This window comes from Oratosquilla oratoria, chromosome 39, assembly GCF_046742065.1.
Source record: "Oratosquilla oratoria isolate Oo_2021 chromosome 39, ASM4674206v1, whole genome shotgun sequence".
In the NCBI taxonomy this organism is placed as follows: Eukaryota; Metazoa; Arthropoda; class Malacostraca; order Stomatopoda; family Squillidae; genus Oratosquilla; species Oratosquilla oratoria.
In genome coordinates, this window is record NC_134815.1 from 45,487,257 (window position 1) to 45,508,867 (window position 21,611).

Here is a 21,611-nt window from a genome sequence, read left to right on the forward strand (position 1 = left end):
AACTCCACCCTGCATGACGTGTCATGTCTTGTGAACACATCTTAATGGGGAAAAGTCTAAGAGTTCTTCATCTGAGACTAAATTCTAAGAATCAGGGAATAAGCATCGAATGATATAGTTGCATTCTAAAGTCCACGTTTCTTGAAGTTATTATTCCAGAAAATTATACTATGTAATTCTCAAATAGGTTTCATGGATCTATTTTCTACGTTTACTTTTCTTTTGTTTGATGCTGTTACAATCCATTTCATGACTGAATGACTACTGTATAATTCGTCTGCAGCTTGTACTGTTTATATACTGTCTTCTACATTATCCATGCTATGCTTATATACATCTAATAAAGGGCACAAACACCACATACTCTTACGTACCCCTCAGCACCAAAGACCTCGGCTGTCAGCTTGAACTTGAAGGATTTGGTCCCAGGGTTTAGACTAAATAAATCTTTGGCTATGGCCAGGTCTGGTGCGGTTGTTTCGGTGATATACATGTCATCTGTGAAAAGACAAAATTAAAGTAATATGGTTTTATTCCTCTGAAACTCCTTGCACAATAATTACTAATCAAGATTAAGATTGAGCACGATATCAGATTTAACCATCACTTTCATGGTTCAAGCATAATTTGTTCACTTAAATTGTTATTCTTATATCAAATACCTGAAGAAAGGAACACTTTAACTAAATCCTAGGCGAATGAAAGTGAATCCATAGAAAAAAATAGCTCTTGCCCTATAATAAAAACATTGTTATATCAATTATTTACACGCTACTGATGGTCGAAGGCTTGTGGGAATTGTTACAGTACTCTTTTTGTGCACCAGAAATTGCAACAAAGATGTACCACTTCCTGGAGAAACATGGCCAGCATCTCACAGGTGATGTCCCTCGACAGAACACTGTCATCATTCAGAGGGAGTCCGACAAGAACCGCCTTGCCTACCTTGAAGCTTTGTATATTGTAGATAGTAGGCCATCTCAAGAATTCCCAACTATACTCCCAAGCATTAAGCCTTTCAGGAAAGACAAGCCCGAGGCAGGACGGAGAGCATCACGCTACAGCCCCGAGGTAGCGAGGCTCGAGAGAACGGGCAAGCCAGCCAATGACCGTACGTGAAAACTGCCCCGTCCTCTCAACCAATGAGGGGCCGAGAAAGGGTCATACCTTCCAGCCAATCATACGCTGTATTCCTGCATCTTTGTACTATATAATCCCATGTATTTGTTCCATCTTTGTCTTTTGATAATGACTCAGGCAGAGTCGAAACATCAAGTTAATAATGACCAGATTAAGAAACTATTCTTTCCTTTACCTCTTGCTATAAAGGATACCTTCAGAAAGTTGTAAACTGAAGAAATTGATCAGCCCTGAACTTGCAGTTGCTTTTAACCAAGCCTGCCTGAGAGAATATATATATATATATATATATATATATATATATATATATATATATTTATATATATATATATATATATATATATATATATATATATATATATATATATATACATATTTTTATCAACCACAATACACTTTAATTCTAAGCCATCAACATCAGGAGACCCACAGAAGCCAACATGTAGAAATTGAATTGTGGTACAGCCAAGGACTTGAACCAGGGCTTTTTGGAAACCCCTTTCTCGAACTAAAAAACAGAAAACAAATCAATGAAATATTAAAAGGATTGTGTAATTGACTAAATCACAAGAATATAATCAGATCCGCTTACCTGTTTCGTTAATTGAACCTCCATCCCTAGAGTGAAAAAATGAATATACTATATCAATAAATAATTTCACACACAATTACATAAGCAATAGTTATACACATCATAAAATATCTGTATTCCTTAGTAGACTAGTGTTGATGTAGACATCAATAAGAAAATAAATAAAACACATAAACACAGACACTTGCATATGGACTCATAGTTACAGACATAAAGAGTTTAAGCAAAGAAGTTGACGTATGCAAATGGACACAGAGCATATAAACAACCCACCCCTGACACACACACACATACACCTCAGATACAAAGAGACCAGAGGACTTACTTGTCGAACAATGACCACTGGTATGTCATGGTAGGATCGCAGTCACTCAAGCACTCACCCAGCATGGCAATACGCATGGATGGATTGGTCATGAGAACACCGTCATGGATCCAGCAAAGCGCCTCATCCACACATCTGAGGGGGAGAGTGAATCATGTGTAAAAGAGGGCTATTGCCACTGACCTCTTCCAGGAGGCATGTGGAGGGAAACTTGAGAATCGAGACTCGCATCTGTATCACCCAGCAAAAGCAAGAAAAATGGTCAGAGACAGTGTAGTAGAGAAAGGCAGAAACACGAAAAAAAATAGTGAAAGGTAAACCGGAATGATAAGATGCAGTCTGAGAGAAAGTTAGAAATGAAATTAATTTCAGTAGAAGAAAAATATGTGAACCTGCTTGTGCAAGTAGACATGCTTTTTGTTCGTAGAGTTGTGCTTATATTGTGTATTCTACATGGAGTGGGATTATTTGACTTCCTGTGTGTAACAGTGAATATCATATTGGGTAATATTCACCTGATTATGCACGATTTATTGTGTATTCTGCTCGGGGAGTTAGCGCAGAGGTCAAGTAGTCTGTACGGTGAGGCCTGTGTGATGAGGGCAGTGATAGGGCAGTAATACACAACCTCTTTTGGCTGTCACTCTAAATCTAATCTTGCCTAATCTGGCGATCCAAAATGTGTGTACATGTATATGTAATTTTGATTACCAATCATCTAGGTATGTTACATTTATAGTATTATCATAGTTTTATGGAATTAATCTGTATTACTAAGTCCCACACAATGAATTAAAAAAGTAATGAGACATAAAAATGAAAATGGTACTTAATTTTTAGGTAACGAGATTAAGGCCTCTTGTTCACTTTACTTAGGTTATACTGAACCCTCTGACACAGCAACGTCCTTGGGGCCTGCTAGCCTGCCTGCTACTGACCGGTGTGTGTCATATTCAGACTCATTGTGGCTACTCCTTGGCTTTTTTTCCCAAGATCTTGGGATTTTTGCCATCATCTTGGAATCTTGGACATATATTGCAAAAAATGAACAAATATTGGATTTTTTTGCCATGATTTGTTAATTTTTTACAATTCATATCTAAGATTCCAAGATGATGGCAAAAATTCCACGATCTTGGGAAAAAAGCCAAGCAGTGGCTACACTGCGTGAGTCAGACTCAATCACTCAGGCTTCTTGCTGTCTGCTCGTGGAGGAGTATTGGACGGAGCTACTTTAGTCAGTATTTAGGAAAATTTTCGTGTTATCCAGCTATTTATGCTATTGGGCTGAGCCAACTGCACAATGAAATTTTTTAGTTTCCTGTTATTTCGAAATTCTGCCTTTATTTGTCTATATTATAATGGTATCATAATTCTATATATATATATTTTTTTCGATACCGTCCAGCGACCCTCATTTGGGTCGCAACTATGTTGGGAGCCACTGGATTAGGTGTTTGTGTCTAACGTGCAGTCTTTCTAGATGTTTAGAGTGTATTTTGTACTGGTTGAACAGTGGCGGCTCCAGGGGGGGGGGCTTTAGCCCCCCCAAAAAAGTGGCCAGCCCCCCCCATTAGCCCCCCCAACTGAAATGAGCAAATTGAAAATTTAAAACACTCATTGAAATAATTTTATTAAGTGGAATTTTTAATTGCCAGGGCTAAAGATTTGTCAGCCATCAGTGCTAGCCCAACCATTAACCCCCTCCCCTTCTGAAATGAGGATAATATATGTGTATTATCATATTACTATTAGCCCCCCAAAAAATTTGCTCAACCCCCCCTTAGCCTCCCCAACTAAAAATTCCTGGCGCCGCCGCTGTAGTTGAATGGATGTTGGCAGCTTGATGTAATGATTCAGAGGTTCTGAAGACGCTCCATCGCGAATCCGTGATGAACCAGACTGCGGCGGTCTGAACCTCTGATGGAAACAGTTGTTTCTTCGACATGCCATCTGGCTTGATCTTGGGGACCAGCATAGAAGCAGCCTGACTAAAGCTAAGTACAATCGACGTTAGGTGGGTAGTATTACAGCTTCGAAGTGTTTTATCCAGCCCAGCGCAACCTTGGCCCTTGCTTCCTGTTTGCGGAAATGTGGAGTCCAGGTTTGGCCACAGTCCAGTGTGTTACCCAGCACGCAGGCATAGTCCTTCACTGGGATAATTGTGTTGTTTATCTTAAGAGAAGTTTTTATAATAGTTCTACTGGCTTTGCTGTAGTGGAAGTATACAGCTTTGCATTTCATCACGTTGGTCTTGGTGCGCCATTGTTGCTCCCATGTGTGTGCCATGTCAAGTATGTTCTGCATCACTTGTAACGCTTCCTCCAGTGTTTTGTGTCTGCCAAAATGATTAGTGTCGTCCGCATATGAAAGAGTTGGAGAATTGCGAGGTAAGCCGGCTCTGGGAGATTATTCGTATGTATATTTTAGATGGGTGGGGGCAAGGACAGAATCCAGAGTCACAAAAAGTCAGTTCAGGCAGCCCCATCAATTTATTTTTAGAGTTCTGTCATCCAGGTAGTTGCAAAGCAATCCTGTGAATGGCCGGGTAAAGTTGAATTAGTGGTACAATTTGTACTTATGGCCTTTATTCTAAACAGTGTCGAATGCATTCTCCACATCCTTACAAACCAAAATGGCGATCGGGGCAACCATCTAGCGGTCTTTGGACAATGGAATCATGAAAATGACGTCTTCAGCACCCCGCTCTGATCGAAAACTATATTGGCAGTTTCTGAGCATATTATTCATCTCCTGGTAAGGCGATGACAAAAGACCTTACCAAAGTGCTCCATGAGGGAGATGGGGTAGTAGTGTTGGGGAGCAAAGGTAGGATTCTGGGGTCTAGGAATGAAGATACTATGGGAGGTCTTGAAATGGTGTGGGAATCACCTACACCCACTCCTCGTTTAACGACCTACTCGGTTAACGACAACTCGGAGTAACGACGGGCTTTATGACGTCGTTTAACGTAAATCTCCCGAAGTTACGACGTCGTGTACGATAATTAAGTTGGCTGAGGCAAATTTGTATGATGTTATAAATGAACTTGTACGGTGGATAATAGCTGTGAGGTAAAGTGTTCTGAAGCTTAGGTCTACATTACCATCCTGCAAGCTGCAAAAACTACCTGGGGTACAGTGTATACCGGTAGTGGTAAATTTTTAGTTTCGACCATGGGCGCAATATAGCAATAGAAAATTAATTATTAATTTTGTAAATTATAATGTATCAACGTAATATGCAATTTTGTGAGCGGAAATGAAAAAAAAAATGCTAAAACAGATTTCGTAAGTAAAGAAGTCATGTCGGACCTATGGTACACCATGTTTGTTATGATAGATGCCGATGTCGAAGAAATGAAAGGATGATAAATTAATTCGTCTAACCTAAACTAAACTAACCTAACCTGTGTTTAATAAATCATTACCTGCAAATTAAATGTCATCCAGCTCGTCCTCGTTGTCGTCGTCGTGAGAGACGTTGGCAGACGACAAGATGGCGTCCCGAGCCTATGCTACCGACTTCGTTCATTAGCATATTTTCTTGTAGCAAGGTATTTTTTACTTTCATTTCCGCCCACAAAATTGCATATTACGTTGATACATTTTAATTTACAAAATTAATAATTAATTTTTCATTGCTATATTGCGTCCATGGTCGAAACTAAAAAAATACCCTGGTATTCAATATGGAATGTCAGCATACGCAGATTTGGTCATATACAGTAATTTTAGGAACCTAACCACCGTAAATAAACAGTAAATAAAGCTTTAATGTACTGTATAAAAGAGGGAAAATACACGAAAATAAAGATACATGTATTGCTGGACATTGTACATACAGTACATGTACGTATATGTATACACTTTCGCTTAATGACCAATTCGGTTAACGACGGCGCGCTGGTCCCAATTGTCGTCGTTAAACGAGGAGTGGTTGTAGAGGCAAATGAGTTATTGTATGGTGTGGTCATTTCTGCAGTTATGTTGCTTGGCAATGCATTTGAGTAGGTGTGCATCCTGAGGAGCTAAGGAAGGAGAAGAGTAAAAGTGAACTTGGAGCTTGGGTAGACACTTCACCTTCGTTTCTCCATCGTACACTTCAGTCAATCATGAGGACTGGTGTCATCAGATTTTCCATACCCTTTTTCCATCTAAGCAGTCGCGTTCCACCTTAAATGTAGCACACTGGGTGAATAGGGCCTGCGGCGGTTGCAAATCTGTTGCGATTAGTCGGAGAAGAGGAGGGGCAAGAAATGTTGTGCCTAATGCCACGGCGTTGGGGATAGTCTTTGTTAACCAAAGTATGTCAGGAGCCCTCTATGAAAAAAAAAAAAAAAAAAAAGTATCTAACAACCGATTGATGTGGAAATTGGAACATATAATATGACTTAGGGTGAACTTCCTGAAATGGATGGCAGACTTCTTAAATGGCGATTCATGAGAGCAGTTGGATATGAAAGGATATCAGAATAGAGGGAGGTAAATTGCTGAATCCCAAAGGGCTTAGTATTGTCGCCTGTAAGTACAGTCACGATGGAAGGTGAATAGCTATACTAACATATTTGCAGACGACATTAAAATCGTGAAGAGAGTAAAACATTAAAGTTACTGCATACTGTTGCCGAAAGATCTAGATAAAGTTTATTTAATTGATGCAGATATAGAAAACAACTTAAATGAAAAAAAAAATAGAATATTAAAATGGATATGAGTACAAAGAGACAATCGAACTTATCGGATAAAAGAACTTTGTGAGGATGCCTCGGTTGCATGTGGCTTGGACCATGTTGAAATCGCTAAATCAATTTCAAATTTTGAAAAATATATTGATTTATCTCTTAAGGAAAAGAACATTTACAAAGGTATTGTTTATGCTTCATTGAATAATCCAAGTTTACCTAATTGTCCAGATAGGTTTATGAAGGCTTTAAGAGCTCTTAAAAAGATCAGTATTTACATATTACTAGAGCAGATAAAGCAAATGCTGTAGTTATTCTAAACAGAGATGACTATTTGGCCAAGATGAGTGATCTTCTGTCTGATGATTTTACTTACGCTAAACTTCACACGAATCCTTTCAGTAAGGTGAACCGCCATTTTAATAAGATAATGAAAACCGTGTTAGAGGGAAAAGACGATTTAATCAAACGTTTTTCGATCATTACGCCTTCTCTCCCTTATATGTATGGTCTTGTAAAAACACACAAACCTGGGAACCCTATAAGACCAATTATTAGTTCAGTGAAATCCATCTCATATAATTTATCAAAATGGCTGGTGTCTTTACTCAGTCCGTTGGTTGGCACAATTTCCAATTCAAACATAAAAAATAATGTTGATTTAGTTCATAAACTTAAGAGTTTAAATATTGGTTATGATTTCAAACTTGTCAGTTTTGATATAACTAGTTTATTTACAAAAGTTCCAGTAGATGATTTAATTGTTTTCCTCTCTGAATTTTTAGACAAAATCTCACTTCCATTGCCCTCAACTAAAATCATTGAACTTAAACTATGTATTAAAGAATGTAAATTTGAATTTAATGGTCAATTTTATTCTCAGGAATTCGGTATGGCAATGGGTAATCCTCTATCTCCAGTCCTTAGCAATCTCTATATGGAATTTTTTGAAAATAAACTATTAAGTGAAATTTTGCCACCAAATGCGATCTGGTATAGATATGTTGACGATGTTCTTTGCCTGTGGCCCATCTCTGAGGAACATCATTGAAAGTTGTTAGATAAAAAAATCTGAAGATATCTATGGAATTTTTAAATTGGATCACTTTATCAATGACAAAATTTGTAATCACATTACATTTTTTCAAAATCAATTTGTTTTTTGTAATTATTTGTTACATTTTCTTGGTGTGTATTGTACCTTTCTCAGTTTATTTTCAAACCTCTTATATACCATGTGTAACATTTTTCTTTTGTATTCCCCTGAAGATGTGAAATATCACGAAAGCGCTTGGGAATTTTACTTTCTTTTCCGGTTTCATTTGTGATTATTCAGCAATTTATTGGATCATGTGGTTTTGTGATTTTTTTTGCATAAATAAATAAATATATAAGTAAATATATGAATGAATAGATAAACGAATAAATAAATAGATAAAAAAAAAAAGAGAGAATATAAAGAGTAACCACCAAAATGATCCCTAGCCTAGCAGACAGTTGGATGAAAGATTAAAAAGTTTGATCTACCTTCATTGCAAGAGAAAAGAAAGGTGACATGAGATGTAATAGTAGACTAAATTGACAGGGAAGATTTTTTAGTATTGAAAGGATGAACAACGAGAGGTATGGTGAGAAATTGAAGAAGACATGATGGTTCAAGAATATAGAAAAAATATATATTTTCCATACTTATGCATCTTATAATAACCTGGATAAGGAGATAATCCAATGAAATAACATATATTAGTTTAAACCAGTGTTTGACCAATGGGGACAGAGAAGAAACCTCACAAACTTACTATTTCCCTTATGTATCACACTTACGTAAATACAATTAGGTAGAATATACAAAAACACAAAGTTAGGCAAAAACATTTCATATATCGCAAGAGCGAAGACTGCCACAGCAATCAGGTTTTTCTTGAATCTCTTACTTGATCATTACGATGGGTGGCGGGGTCTTCAGGACCTCCAGGTTGACTGAAGTCGTGGCTGTCCGGCCATATTTGGACATCATAACTGTTAGTTCGTAAGTAACCTCCGACTCCACAAAGGACAAGATCTCGAGCTCCAACTTTCCTTTCCGGAAGTCGATGGTGCCTGTTCGTAAAGACGTCAGTCAAGAAGAGATGAGGTGATTGGGAAAAGATGTTCCACTATAGTTCCTTCAGTGCCTTGACTAAACCTTTGCAAGCCAGGGGTTCTTCTATGCTGAATGAAATAGTCTGGTTTTGAATCGGATCAGCAGACACGCTAGCATGTTTAATACGGCAATGTTCTTTGGAGATCTTTGTTCTGGCTAGTGTCAAACGATTCTGTTCATTTGATAAATGAGCTTAGGACGAAACTAGGTCTCGATTGAACGCAACCCTGTCTCATCCTTAGCCCACCCCATCACCTGAATGAAGTCAACCGGAATTTGCCAGACAAAAACCTTGAACAATGTAATAATGTTCAGAAGTTAAATCCAACGCTCCACTAGCAGGCCTGAATATAAATATGTTAATTTCGACAATGTTACCGTGTCTAAACTGAACATCCTCATTCACACCTATTTCAAATTTCATGAGCGAAGAAGGAGGAGAAATTCAAAGCATCATCAGGATGGATTGCTTTGCAAAGAGAGTCATCTCTGTGTTGAGAATACTATTCTATGAAGACTACAACGAGTATTCCTCCTAACCCTCTTACTCTGCTTCCTCTTCTTATTCCTTCTTCTCCTCCTCCTTCTTCTCCTCCTCCTCCTCCTCCTCTCCTTATTTCTCCTCATTCATCGGCCGTATCTATAACCCCCCCCAACACACGCACACACGTAAGTCGGATTCACGGCGAAGATTGCAACTCCGGAAAAGAAGTGCAATTTTTGTGGATGTCAACGACGAGGGAGTACCTTTGTTGCATTAGTAGGGAAAGGGAAAGCTCGTGATGTAGTGGGAAGGTGAAGAAAAAAGAGAAAGGGAGGGATTACTGAGGGAAATGGAAGGAAATGAGGAAGGAGACAAACTGGTTCCCCCAGACGTCAGAAGACATGTCAACAAGAGGGCTGCAGACAATGCAGGTGAAATAAAAAATACCAGTAAAAGCATTAAGTTTAGAAATATAGATAATAACAACACAATAGAAAGTAGAGACGATAATTTCCATGGATTTAATGAGGGGCGGGGGGTGGATGCCAACCTCTCCCGATTAGTAAGTCTAGAGGAAAAACTAGAGAAAATGACTAAACATTGGGAGGTTAGGTTCAGCCAACTTACACGGATTATGCAAAGAGTTGATAAATTTGAAGAACTAAAGAAGAACCAAAACCTAAATAAAGAAATAGAATTAAAAAGACAGTTAAAAGAAGTAAAAGATGAAAATGAGGAATTAAAGAAGAAGAATGAAGAGAATAAAGAGTCCATAGCAAAAGAAGTACAGGGCTGGAAAAAAGTCCAAGAGAACAACAAAATTGTATCTAAAGATATAGTGACACAACAGATGAAAGAACAAACTAAGGATACAGTTATTAAAATGATGAGAGAGAAGGAGAATATAGTAAGAGACTTAGTGAACAAAAAGAAATGTATAATTATATTAGGGATGGAAGAGAAGCATAATCCAAATAGAACCGCAAGAGTAAAAGTGGAGAAGGAAAAGGTAAACAAGATATTAGAAGTAGTTCAAGACGATGAACAAGAAACAGGGAAAGAAATTGAAGAAATATATAGAATTGGGAAATACAATACAGATAAGACCAAACCAATTAAGGTTACATTCAGGTCACAAATGAATATGTACAAGTCTGCAGAGAAGAAAAGAGAAAATACAAAAAAGATGTCATAGAAAAATGTAAAGATCAACCAAAACTATTTTACAGATTTGTAAACAACAAACTGAAAAACAAACAAGAATTAGAGAAACTACGACAAGGAGGAGTTGAATACACAGAGGAAATAGAAATAACAGAAATTATGAACAACCATTTTAAATCAGTGTTTACGAGGGAGAACATACAACCTAGAGATATCAAGTGGGAGGAGAAAGTTTCCCCTATGAAAGATATAGAAGTAACAAGGAATGAAATAATGAATCACTTGAGTAATCTCGATGTCAGAAAATCACATGGACCAGATGAAATGACAAACTGGATTTTGAGAGAATGCAGAAATGAACTAACAGACAAAATACATAGTCTAATAAGCAGTTCATTGAAAGAAGGAAAAGTTACAAGATATTGGAAAAGAGCAAATATAGTACCAATATATAAAGGGGAAAGCAAGGAAGACCCCTACTAACTACTGGTCTCTCTTACAAGTACGATAGCTAAAATTTGTGAAAGAATGATCAAAATTAGATGGGTAAGGCATTTGGAAAAAAAAAACAATGTACTAAATGCAAGGCAATTTGGATTTAGACAAGGACGATCATGTGTCACAAACTTAATGTGTTTCTATTCAAGGCTAATAGATGTAATACAAGAAAGAGATGGATGGGCTGATTGTGCATTTCTAGACCTGAAAAAAAGCTTTTGATAAGGTGCCACATAAGAAATTGCTAAAGAAATTAGAAACTGCAGGAGGAATACAGGGCAAACTGCTGAAGTGAATGGAAGACTTCTTGCATGAAAGAAAAATGAGAGTGGTGATAAGAGACAAACACTCTAATTGGGATGAAGTGATTAGTGGAATTCCACAAGGAACAGTTCTGGCCCCAATAATGTTTGCTATATATATTAATGATATGGATAAAGGAATTGAAAGTTATAAGAGCTTCTTTGCTGACAATACAAAATTGTTGAAAAAAAGTGAGCACTGTAGAAAACAGTGAGTCGCTACAGAGTGATCTCAATAAAGTATGGGAATGGAGTAGGAAATGGGAGATGGAATTCAATATTAAGAAGTGTAGTATAATGGAATTTGGAAAAAGCAAAAAAAGAATAGTGGGATCATATAAATTGGGAGAGGAAGAAATTTAAAAAAGTAGAAAATGAGAAGGACCTAGGAGTCATTATTATGAATGATATGTCTCCTGAGAAACATATAAACAACATTTTCTAGAAACTTATAATTTAATGAAAACAATCAAAGTGGCATTTACATACCTGGACGAAGAAATGGTGAAGAAAATACTGGTCACTTTGATAAGACCAAGATTGGAGTATGCAGCGATGACGTGGTCACCAAGTACAAAAAAAATGTATAACAAAACTTGAAAGAATACAAAGAGCAATTACAAAATTGGCACCAACACACTCAGAACTATCATATGAAGAGAGACTAGCAAAACTTGAGCTACAGACATTAGAGCAAAGAAGAGAGAGGAGACTTGATAACTATTTATAGAATCATGAAAGGGATAGAAACTATTGATAGAGAGGATCTAATAAAATGGGATAGTAGAGATACAAGAGGACACGGAAAGAAAATCAAGAAAGACAGTTATAGAAGAGACCTAAAAAAGAACAGCTTTCCCCATAGGGTAATAGACGTTTGGAACAAGTTAGATGAGAATGTGGTGTGTGCAAAAATGATACACGAATTTAAAAACAGTCTAGATAAAACGAGATATGAAGACGGGACACCACGAGCATAGCTCCCCTTCCCATAAAATACAACTAGGTAAGTACACAAACAACCCCCCCTTGGAAGGCCCCATCGTCCTTCGTCGCTGTACCGCAAGAACTCACCTGGACCTTCGCCGAAGCATCCAAGTGAACCGGTCTGGGTTCCGGGCACAGGGATTGGGTGGAGATTAAACTCTGTCAATTCGCCCTTGTCGTCCATGGGGAGGGGAGGATCTGTCACCCGCCGGCACCAGTACGTGAAGTTGGCAATCTGTTAATGAGAAAAGAGAGAGAAAAAACAGAGAGATAGACAGACAGATAGATAGATAGAGAGAGAGAGAGTAGGGGATGTCACTTGCATGGAAGGCTGAAGGTATCATCGACAGGGTTCTCATTATTATCCTCATTTTATCCTCAGTCCAGACTCATTCCACCCTTGCCTTAATCACTGCCCAACAGCCTCTATAGACTGTACAAGATCTTATGCGGTCAATACCCTCAGACGGGGGCCCACCGTAAAGATGCGTTTCTAAAACCGAATCTAACCTTGAGAAAGGGAAACTAGGTGACAGACTTACGAACCATCTTGTGCTGAAACAGTAATCAATCCGTCGCCCAGTATGTCTTTTAATTTTGTTCACATTTCCATTGTTTACTAATTTCCCGGTGACTACCACTGGCCCGGACCTTCCTTACACACTGTATAGAATAAATTATTCTTCAAAGTAAACTCTTCTCTCCTAAGACCTCCCAGCTACTCGGTTATGCCCTTCCTACTCATTTGGAGTCTAGTCTTCCCTCCACTTCCTCCCTCCTCATTTTTCTTTCCTCTTTGCCCTACGGTGTCCCCTTACCTTGCTCTCAGGTTCGTCAGGGTCCGAGGAGAGTTGTCGGACGTAAAAGATTTGATTCTGTCCGTAGCCCCTTGCTGTGTTCTTTACTGACCCTTCGAGCATCATGGGACGCAGCAACGACTGCAGCCCACCGCCAACGCCGTCGTCGTCATCAGCAGCAGCAGCAAAGGTAAAGGCCAATGTTAGTAGTGTGTTAATCAACCCCTTCGCTGCGGTGACGTCCCCAGTTGAAAATAAAAATATTCAGAATAGAACATGTAGGATACAATGTCGTAATCGACAAGATGGGGCTGATCCCCCTTAGGCTATCAAAATAGTCTGCTGTTAACCAAAATAAGGCTTGTTTGTACATCCGGCATCGTAGAGGCGAAGAGGTTAGTGGAGATGGCCTCAAGTTCTTCGCCATAGTAATCTGTCTTGAGCTCATAACAATCATCAGGCTGAGTTACATAGGGGATGTCACCATCGCGGAGGATTGGATACGTAAAAAAAAAAAAAAAAAAAAAAAAAAAAAAAAAAAAAAAAAAAAAAAAAAAAAAAAAAAAAAAAAAAATTATATATATATATGTATATACATATATTGCACATGCACCATCAGCAATTGTATCCACTTGTTTTGCTTGCACGGGATTGGTTTTTGTGGGAAGAGGAGTCTGTAGGAAAATAAAATTATAGTTATGTATAAAAGGGGCTGTTGCTACTAAGTGTTTTTCAGTGATGTATAAAAGGGGCTGTAGCTACTAAGTGTTTTTCAGTGATATTTATCAGGGATTGTGCCATGGCTCAAGAAGATTGGGCAGGAGACTTAGTCTTAGAGGTTTGCATCAACATAAGAAAAGGAATGCTGTCGGAGACATAGTTGTAGAGAAAGATAGAAACACGGAAATATATTTAATTGAGAGATAAACTGAATTATGAGAGAAAATTAGAAAAGAAGTGATTTCCAGTCGAAGAAAAAATAAGTGTAAATCTTTGTGCATTTGGGCGTGATTTTGCTCATAGGAAGTGTGAGTATGTTTCCTACGAGAAGCGAGTCGATTTCACTTCCCGCTGTGCCATGCCTTCTTCTCACCGTGGACGATAGACAGCGAAAAGGGGAGAAGAATAAGTTCCCTAGTGAATATGATGGGCGATATTTACATGGTTATACACGATTTCTCATGTGTACTGCACAGGGGAGAGGTGCAGCTGACCAAATAATCTGTACGGTGAGGTCTAGACGTGATGTGTCGCATCGGGTGTTTGTGTTTGGCGTACAGTGTTTCTAAATGCATCATGCATAGTTTATGTTTGTGTCGGTTCCATGGACACGATGTCGGCAGCTACGTGTAGAGACTCAGAGGTTCTGAAATCGCTCCATCACGAACCCGTGATGAATGGGACCACGGCATACTGAACCTTCTGATTAGTCACAGTTGTTTGTGAGAAATATCATCTGGCTCACCCTCGTGGACTGGCAGAGGAGCGGCCTGACTAAAGCTAAGTACAATCGACGCTTGGAGGACAGTGCTGCAGTTTTGGTTCCAGTGACACTCCGAGCACGTACATAATATATTTCTTTTCTTCTCTGGCATGGTGAAGCAGAGCTGCAGCATGAATTTCGCCTTCGTGGCAAACATAAGTCAACTTGATTTGTTTGAAGGGACCTCGACCAGAAAGAGGTCTTGATTAATCAAGATTCCAGTTAGAAAGGGACCCAAACCTTATCAGCAAGCAGAGAGAGGTCATCTGCGGTTTGCCACCAGAAGCTCAACTTCACCAACAAGACTAGCATGTATTTACCTAGTTGTATTTACCTAGTTGTATTTTACGGGAAGGGGAGCTATGCTCGTGGGGTCCCGTCTTCATATCTCATTTTATCTAAACTATTTTTAAATTCATGTATTGTTTTTGCACACACCACTTTCTCATCTAACTTGTTCCAACTGTCTATTACTCTGTGAGGAAAGCTGTTCTTTTTCAAATCTCTTCTATAGCTGTCTTTTTTTATTTTCTTTCCGTGTCCTCTTGTATTTCTGTCATCCCATTTTATCAGATTCTCTCTATCAGTAATTTCTATGCCTTTCATGATTCTGTAAATAGCTATCAAATCTCCTCTCTCTCTTCTTTGCTCTAGTGTCTGTAGTTTAAGTTTTTGTAGTCTCTCTTCATATGATAGTTTTGAGAGTGTTGGTGCCAATTTTGTAATTGCTCTTTGTATTCTTTCAAGTTTTTTTATACATTTTTTTGTACTTGGTGACCATATCGTTGCTGCATATTCCAATCTTGGTCTTATCAGGGTGATTAGGATTTTCCTCACCATTTCTTCATCCAGGTATGTAAATGCAACTTTGATTGTTCTTATTAAATTATAAGTTTCTCCAAAAATCTTATTTATATGTTTCTCAGGTGACATATTATTCATAACAATGACTCCCAGGTCCTTCTCATTTTCTACTTTTTTTATTCCTTCTTTTCCCAAATTATATGATCCTGTTATTCTGTTTTTGCTTTTTCCAAATTCCATTATACTACACTTTTTTGTATTGAACTCCATCTCCCACTTCCTACTCCATTCTTGTACTTTATTTAGATCTCTCTGTAGTGATTCACAATCTTCTTCAGTTTTCACTCTTTTCAGTAGTTTTGCATCATCTGCAAAGAAGCTCATATAGCTTTCAATTCCTTCATCCATATCATTAATATATATAGCAAACATTATTGGGGCCAGAACTGTTCCCTGCGGGACACCGCTTATTACTTCATTCCATTTTGAGTGCTGGTCTCTTATCACTACTCTCATTTTTCTTTCTTGCAAAAAGTCTTCCATCCAATTTAGCAATTTACCTTGTATTCCTCTTTCATATTCTAATTTCTTAAGCAACTTCTTATGTGGTACTTTGTCAAAAGCTTTTTTTAGGTCTAGAAATGCACAATCAGCCCATCCATCTCTTTCTTGTATTATATCTATTAGCCTTGAATAGAAACATATTAAATTGGTGACGCATGATCGTCCTTGTCTGAATCCAAATTGCCTTGGATTTAGTACGTTGTTTTTTTCCAAGTATTTTACCCATCTACTTTTGATAATTCTTTCACAAATTTTTGCTATTGTACTTGTTAGAGAGACTGGTCTATAGTTGGTAGGTTCTTCTTTATTTCCTCCTTTATATATAGGTACTATATTTGCTTTTTTCCAATCTTCTGGAACTTTTCCTTCTTTTAAGGAACTGCTTATTATGCTATGTATTTTGTCTGCCAGTTCATTCCTGCATTCTTTCAGAATCCAGTTTGCTATTTCATCTGGCCCATGTGATTTTCTGACATCAAAATTACCCAAGTGTGTCAATATTTCATTCTTTGTTACTTCTATTTCTTCCATAGGGGGGACTTTTTCTTTCCACTCAATCTCTTCAGGTTGTATATTTTCCCTTGTAAACACTGATTTAAAATGTTTGTTCATAATTTCTGCCATTTCCATTTCCTCAGTGTATTCAACTCCTCCTTGTCTTAATTTCTCCAAGTCTTGTTTGTTTTTCAGTTTATTGTTTAACAAATCTGTAGAATAGTTTTGGTTGATCTTTACACTTTTCTATAACATCTTTTTCATATTTTCTTTTTTCCTCTCTGCACTTTTGTACATATTCATTTCTATAACCAGTATATATTTTCCATTTTTCAGGTCTGTCTTTTTTCCATCTGGTCCAGGTTTTGTCTCTTTTGTCTTTTAACTCCCTACAACTTTTGTTGTACCAGCATTTTACATATTCTTTTTCTTGTTTTTGTCTTGGGACATACTTTTCCACTCCTTTTTTGTAAATTTTTGTCAAAATATTCCATTTCTCTTCCACTGATGTTTCTTCTTTGTATATTTCTTCCCAGTTTTCTTGTTGGAAGAATTCTCTTATTTTATCAAAGTTTGTTTTTTCATACATCATTCTTCCTTTTCTATATTGTTCATTTCTTTTCATATATTTTTCTTCATTAAGTTCCAGTTCAATCAATATGTGGTCACTTTTACCTATTGGTGTTTTATATTCAATCTTGTCCACTATTCTAGGTTCAGATGTAATTATTAAGTCTAGCCTCGATGGTTCTTCTTCATTTCTATACCTAGTGTTCTCTTGTATCCATTGTGTCATTGAATGGTCAGTAATCATCTCAAGTAGAGCATTTCCCCATGAGTCATCACCACTCTTTACTGTCATTTCTTCCCAGCAGATTTCTTTGCAATTAAAGTCGCCCATCATAACTATTCTTCCTCCGTCTTCCATTATTTTAGTTAATGCTATCTTTGTGTCCTCTAACATACTTTTATGTTCACTCTCCTCCCATGAGGCTGTTTTCGGAGGCACATAATTGATCACAAATTTTCTGCTCCTCTTATCTCGGTCTTCCACTTCTATCATAATCATCTCTACTGTATTCTTTCCATATATGACACCTTTCACGTTTATATCCTTCTTAGTCAGGAACATAACTCCACCCCCTTGTTTTTTCTCTCTGTTTCTAATCCAATAATTGTATGCATCATGTCCTACACTGTTGGGTGGTAGTGGGCCTTTTAATTTTGTTTCTACAATTCCCATTATGTCCGGTTCTTTTTCTTTCACATAATCATTCAGTTCATTCAATCCTGTTATCAATCCATCTATATTTGTGTAAGACGCTCTTAGTTTTCTGCCACTTCCATTGTGTTCTCTGTTTCCCTTATGTTTTTCTTTAGTATGTCGAACTGCTTTATTTTCATGTTCACTACTCTCCAATAGAATCTCTCTTTCTCTGACTCCGTTCTTTCCTCGTTTTTTGCCTTAGCTTCAAGTCTTTTCTGCTTTTCTGCCTCTCTTTCCTCCTTATTCATTTCTCTTTTTATCCATACCTTTTTATATTGATCATTTGTTGCTAGTTTCCCTGTTTTGGATAGAATTTTCTCTGCCGTTGTTTGTGACCTGAATTTAATCTTAATTGGTCTGGTCTTATCTGTACTATATTTTCCGAGTCTGAATTTTTCCTCAATTTCCTTTATAATTTCTGGTTCATCTTCCTGGACTAATTTTAATAAACTGCTTACTCTTTCATTTTCCTCCTTGATTCTTGCAGTTCTATCTGGGTTATGTTTCTCTTCCATTCCTAATATAATTATACATTTCTTTTTGTCAGCTAATTCTCTTACTATATTCTCCTTCTGTCTCATCACTTTAATAACTTCAATTGCTGTTTGACTATGTCAGTGAATGAAACCTTATTCCCTTCTTGGGTTGTTCTCCAATTTTTAGCTTCTTTAGCTATTGTCTCTCTGTTTTCATTACTATTCTTCTTCAATTTCTCATTCTCCTCCTTTACATTTCCTAACTGTCTTTTTAGGTCCTCTATTTCTTCAGTTAAGTTTCTGTTTGCCTTCTCTAGTTGTTCCAACCTTTCAATTCTCTGGAAAATGGAGTCAACATTACCTAACTTACGTTCCAAGTCCTCGATCACCTTATCAACTCTCTCCTCTAGTCTTATCAGTTATGTCCCCCCCACCCTCTTTAAATCCCTGGAACATATTCTCGTCACTTTCTACTGTATTGCTCCTCTCTATACTTCTAATCTTTACATTTTTATTAGACATTTCATCATCGCTCAGTCTTTTGTTTACCTTTCGCTTGTCTGGCTGGGCCAAGTCTACTCCCTCCTCATTTCCTTCCATTTCCCTCAGTAATCCCTCCCCTTTTCCTCTTTCCCTACTTTCCCACTACTCCACGAGCAATTTCCCCCCCACCCTGTAAAAACACTAGGCACTTCTCTTTGCGTTGGGATCCACAGACTTCAGTTTTCTTCAGAATGTCATCCAAGCCGTCCATTCGCTGAAGTGTATTTACCTAGTTGTATTTACCTAGTTGTATTTTACGGGAAGGGGAGCTATGCTCGTGGGGTCCCGTCTTCATATCTCATTTTATCTAAACTATTTTTAAATTCATGTATTGTTTTTGCACACACCACTTTCTCATCTAACTTGTTCCAACTGTCTATTGCTCTGTGAGGAAAGCTGTTCTTTTTAAAATCTCTTCTATAGCTGTCTTTTTTTATTTTCTTTCCGTGTCCTCTTGTATTTCTGTCATCCCATTTTATCAGATTCTCTCTATCAGTAATTTCTATGCCTTTCATGATTCTGTAAATAGCTATCAAATCTCCTCTCTCTCTTCTTTGCTCTAGTGTCTGTAGTTTAAGTTTTTGTAGTCTCTCTTCATATGATAGTTTTGAGAGTGTTGGTGCCAGTTTTGTAATTGCTCTTTGTATTCTTTCAAGTTTTTTTATACATTTTTTTGTACTTGGTGACCATATCGTTGCTGCATATTCCAATCTTGGTCTTATCAGGGTGATTAGGATTTTCCTCACCATTTCTTCATCCAGGTATGTAAATGCCACTTTGATTGTTCTTATTAAATTATAAGTTTCTCCAAAAATCTTATTTATATGTTTCTCAGGTGACATATTATTCATAACAATGACTCCCAGGTCCTTCTCATTTTCTACTTTTTTTATTCCTTCTTTTCCCAAATTATATGATCCTGTTATTCTGTTTTTGCTTTTTCCAAATTCCATTATACTACACTTTTTTGTATTGAACTCCATCTCCCACTTCCTACTCCATTCTTGTACTTTATTTAGATCTCTCTGTAGTGATTCACAATCTTCTTCAGTTTTCACTCTTTTCAGTAATTTTGCATCATCTGCAAAGAAGCTCATATAGCTTTCAATTCCTTCATCCATATCATTAATATATATAGCAAACATTATTGGGGTCAGAACTGTTCCCTGCGGGACACCGCTTATTACTTCATTCCATTTTGAGTGCTGATCTCTTATCACTACTCTCATTTTTCTTTCTTGCAAAAAGTCTTCCATCCAATTTAGCAATTTACCTTGTATTCCTCCTTCATATTCTAATTTCTTAAGCAACTTCTTATGTGGTACTTTGTCAAAAGCTTTTTTTAGGTCTAGAAATGCACAATCAGCCCATCCATCTCTTTCTTGTATTATATCTATTAGCCTTGAATAGAAACATATTAAATTGGTGATGCATGATCGTCCTTGTCTGAATCCAAATTGCCTTGGATTTAGTACGTTGTTTTTTTCCAAGTATTTTACCCATCTACTTTTGATAATTCTTTCACATATTTTTGCTATTGTACTTGTTAGAGAGACTGGTCTATAGTTGGTAGGTTCTTCTTTATTTCCTCCTTTATATATAGGTACTATATTTGCTTTTTTCCAATCTTCTGGAACTTTTCCTTCTTTTAAGGAACTGCTTATTATGCTATGTATTTTGTCTGCCAGTTCATTCCTGCATTCTTTCAGAATCCAGTTTGCTATTTCATCTGGCCCATGCGATTTTCTGACATCAAAATTACCCAAGTGTGTCAATATTTCATTCTTTGTTACTTCTATTTCTTCCATAGGGGGGACTTTTTCCTTCCACTCAATCTCTTCAGGTTGTATATTTTCCCTTGTAAACACTGATTTAAAATGTTTGTTCATAATTTCTGCCATTTCCATTTCCTCAGTGTATTCAACTCCTCCTTGTCTTAATTTCTCTAAGTCTTGTTTGTTTTTCAGTTTATTGTTTACAAATCTGTAGAATAGTTTTGGTTGATCTTTACACTTTTCTATAACATCTTTTTCATATTTTCTTTTTTCCTCTCTGCACTTTTGTACATATTCATTTCTATAACCAGTATATATTTTCCATTTTTCAGGTCTTCTGTCTTTTTTCCATCTGTTCCAGGCTTTGTCTCTTTTGTCCTTTAACTCCCTACAACTTTTGTTGTACCAGCATTTTACATATTCTTTTTCTTGTTTTTGTCTTGGGACATACTTTTCCACTCCTTTTTTGTAAATTTTTGTCAAAATATTCCATTTCTCTTCCACTGATGTTTCTTCTTTGTATATTTCTTCCCAGTTTTTTTGTTGGAAGAATTCTCTTATTTTATCAAAGTTTGTTTTTTCATACATCATTCTTCCTTTTCTATATTGTTCATTTCTTTTCATATATTTTTCTTCATTAAGTTCCAGTTCAATCAATATGTGGTCACTTTTACCTATTGGTGTTTTATATTCAATCTTGTCCACTATTCTAGGTTCAGATGTAATTATTAAGTCTAGCCTCGATGGTTCTTCTTCATTTCTATACCTAGTGTTCTCTTGTATCCATTGTGTCATTGAATGGTCAGTAATCATCTCAAGTAGAGCATTTCCCCATGAGTCATCACCACTCTTTACTGTCATTTCTTCCCAGCAGATTTCTTTGCAATTAAAGTCGCCCATCATAACTATTCTTCCTCCGTCTTCCATTATTTTAGTTAATGCTATCTTTGTGTCCTCTAACATACTTTTATGTTCACTCTCCTCCCATGAGGCTGTTTTCGGAGGCACATAATTGATCACAAATTTTCTGCTCTTCTTATCTCGGTCTTCCACTTCTATCATAATCATCTCTACTGTATTCTTTCCAT

At 37.1% G+C, this 21,611-nt stretch overlaps 1 protein-coding gene across 1 annotated transcript in view; it reads right to left on the minus strand.

Annotated features, from left to right (window-relative positions):
- Positions 1–21,611, minus strand: part of LOC143020390 (polycystin-1-like) — a 60,582-nt gene that overhangs the window by 19,962 nt on the left and 19,009 nt on the right. Inside the window, exons 9-14 of the mRNA XM_076176800.1 lie at positions 13,138–13,257; positions 12,407–12,554; positions 8,676–8,841; positions 2,058–2,192; positions 1,733–1,758; positions 375–498 (exon numbers count right to left, since the gene is read on the minus strand). Coding sequence (XP_076032915.1) covers positions 375–498; positions 1,733–1,758; positions 2,058–2,192; positions 8,676–8,841; positions 12,407–12,554; positions 13,138–13,257 — 719 coding nt within the window. The remainder of the gene's footprint in view (positions 1–374; positions 499–1,732; positions 1,759–2,057; positions 2,193–8,675; positions 8,842–12,406; positions 12,555–13,137; positions 13,258–21,611) is intronic.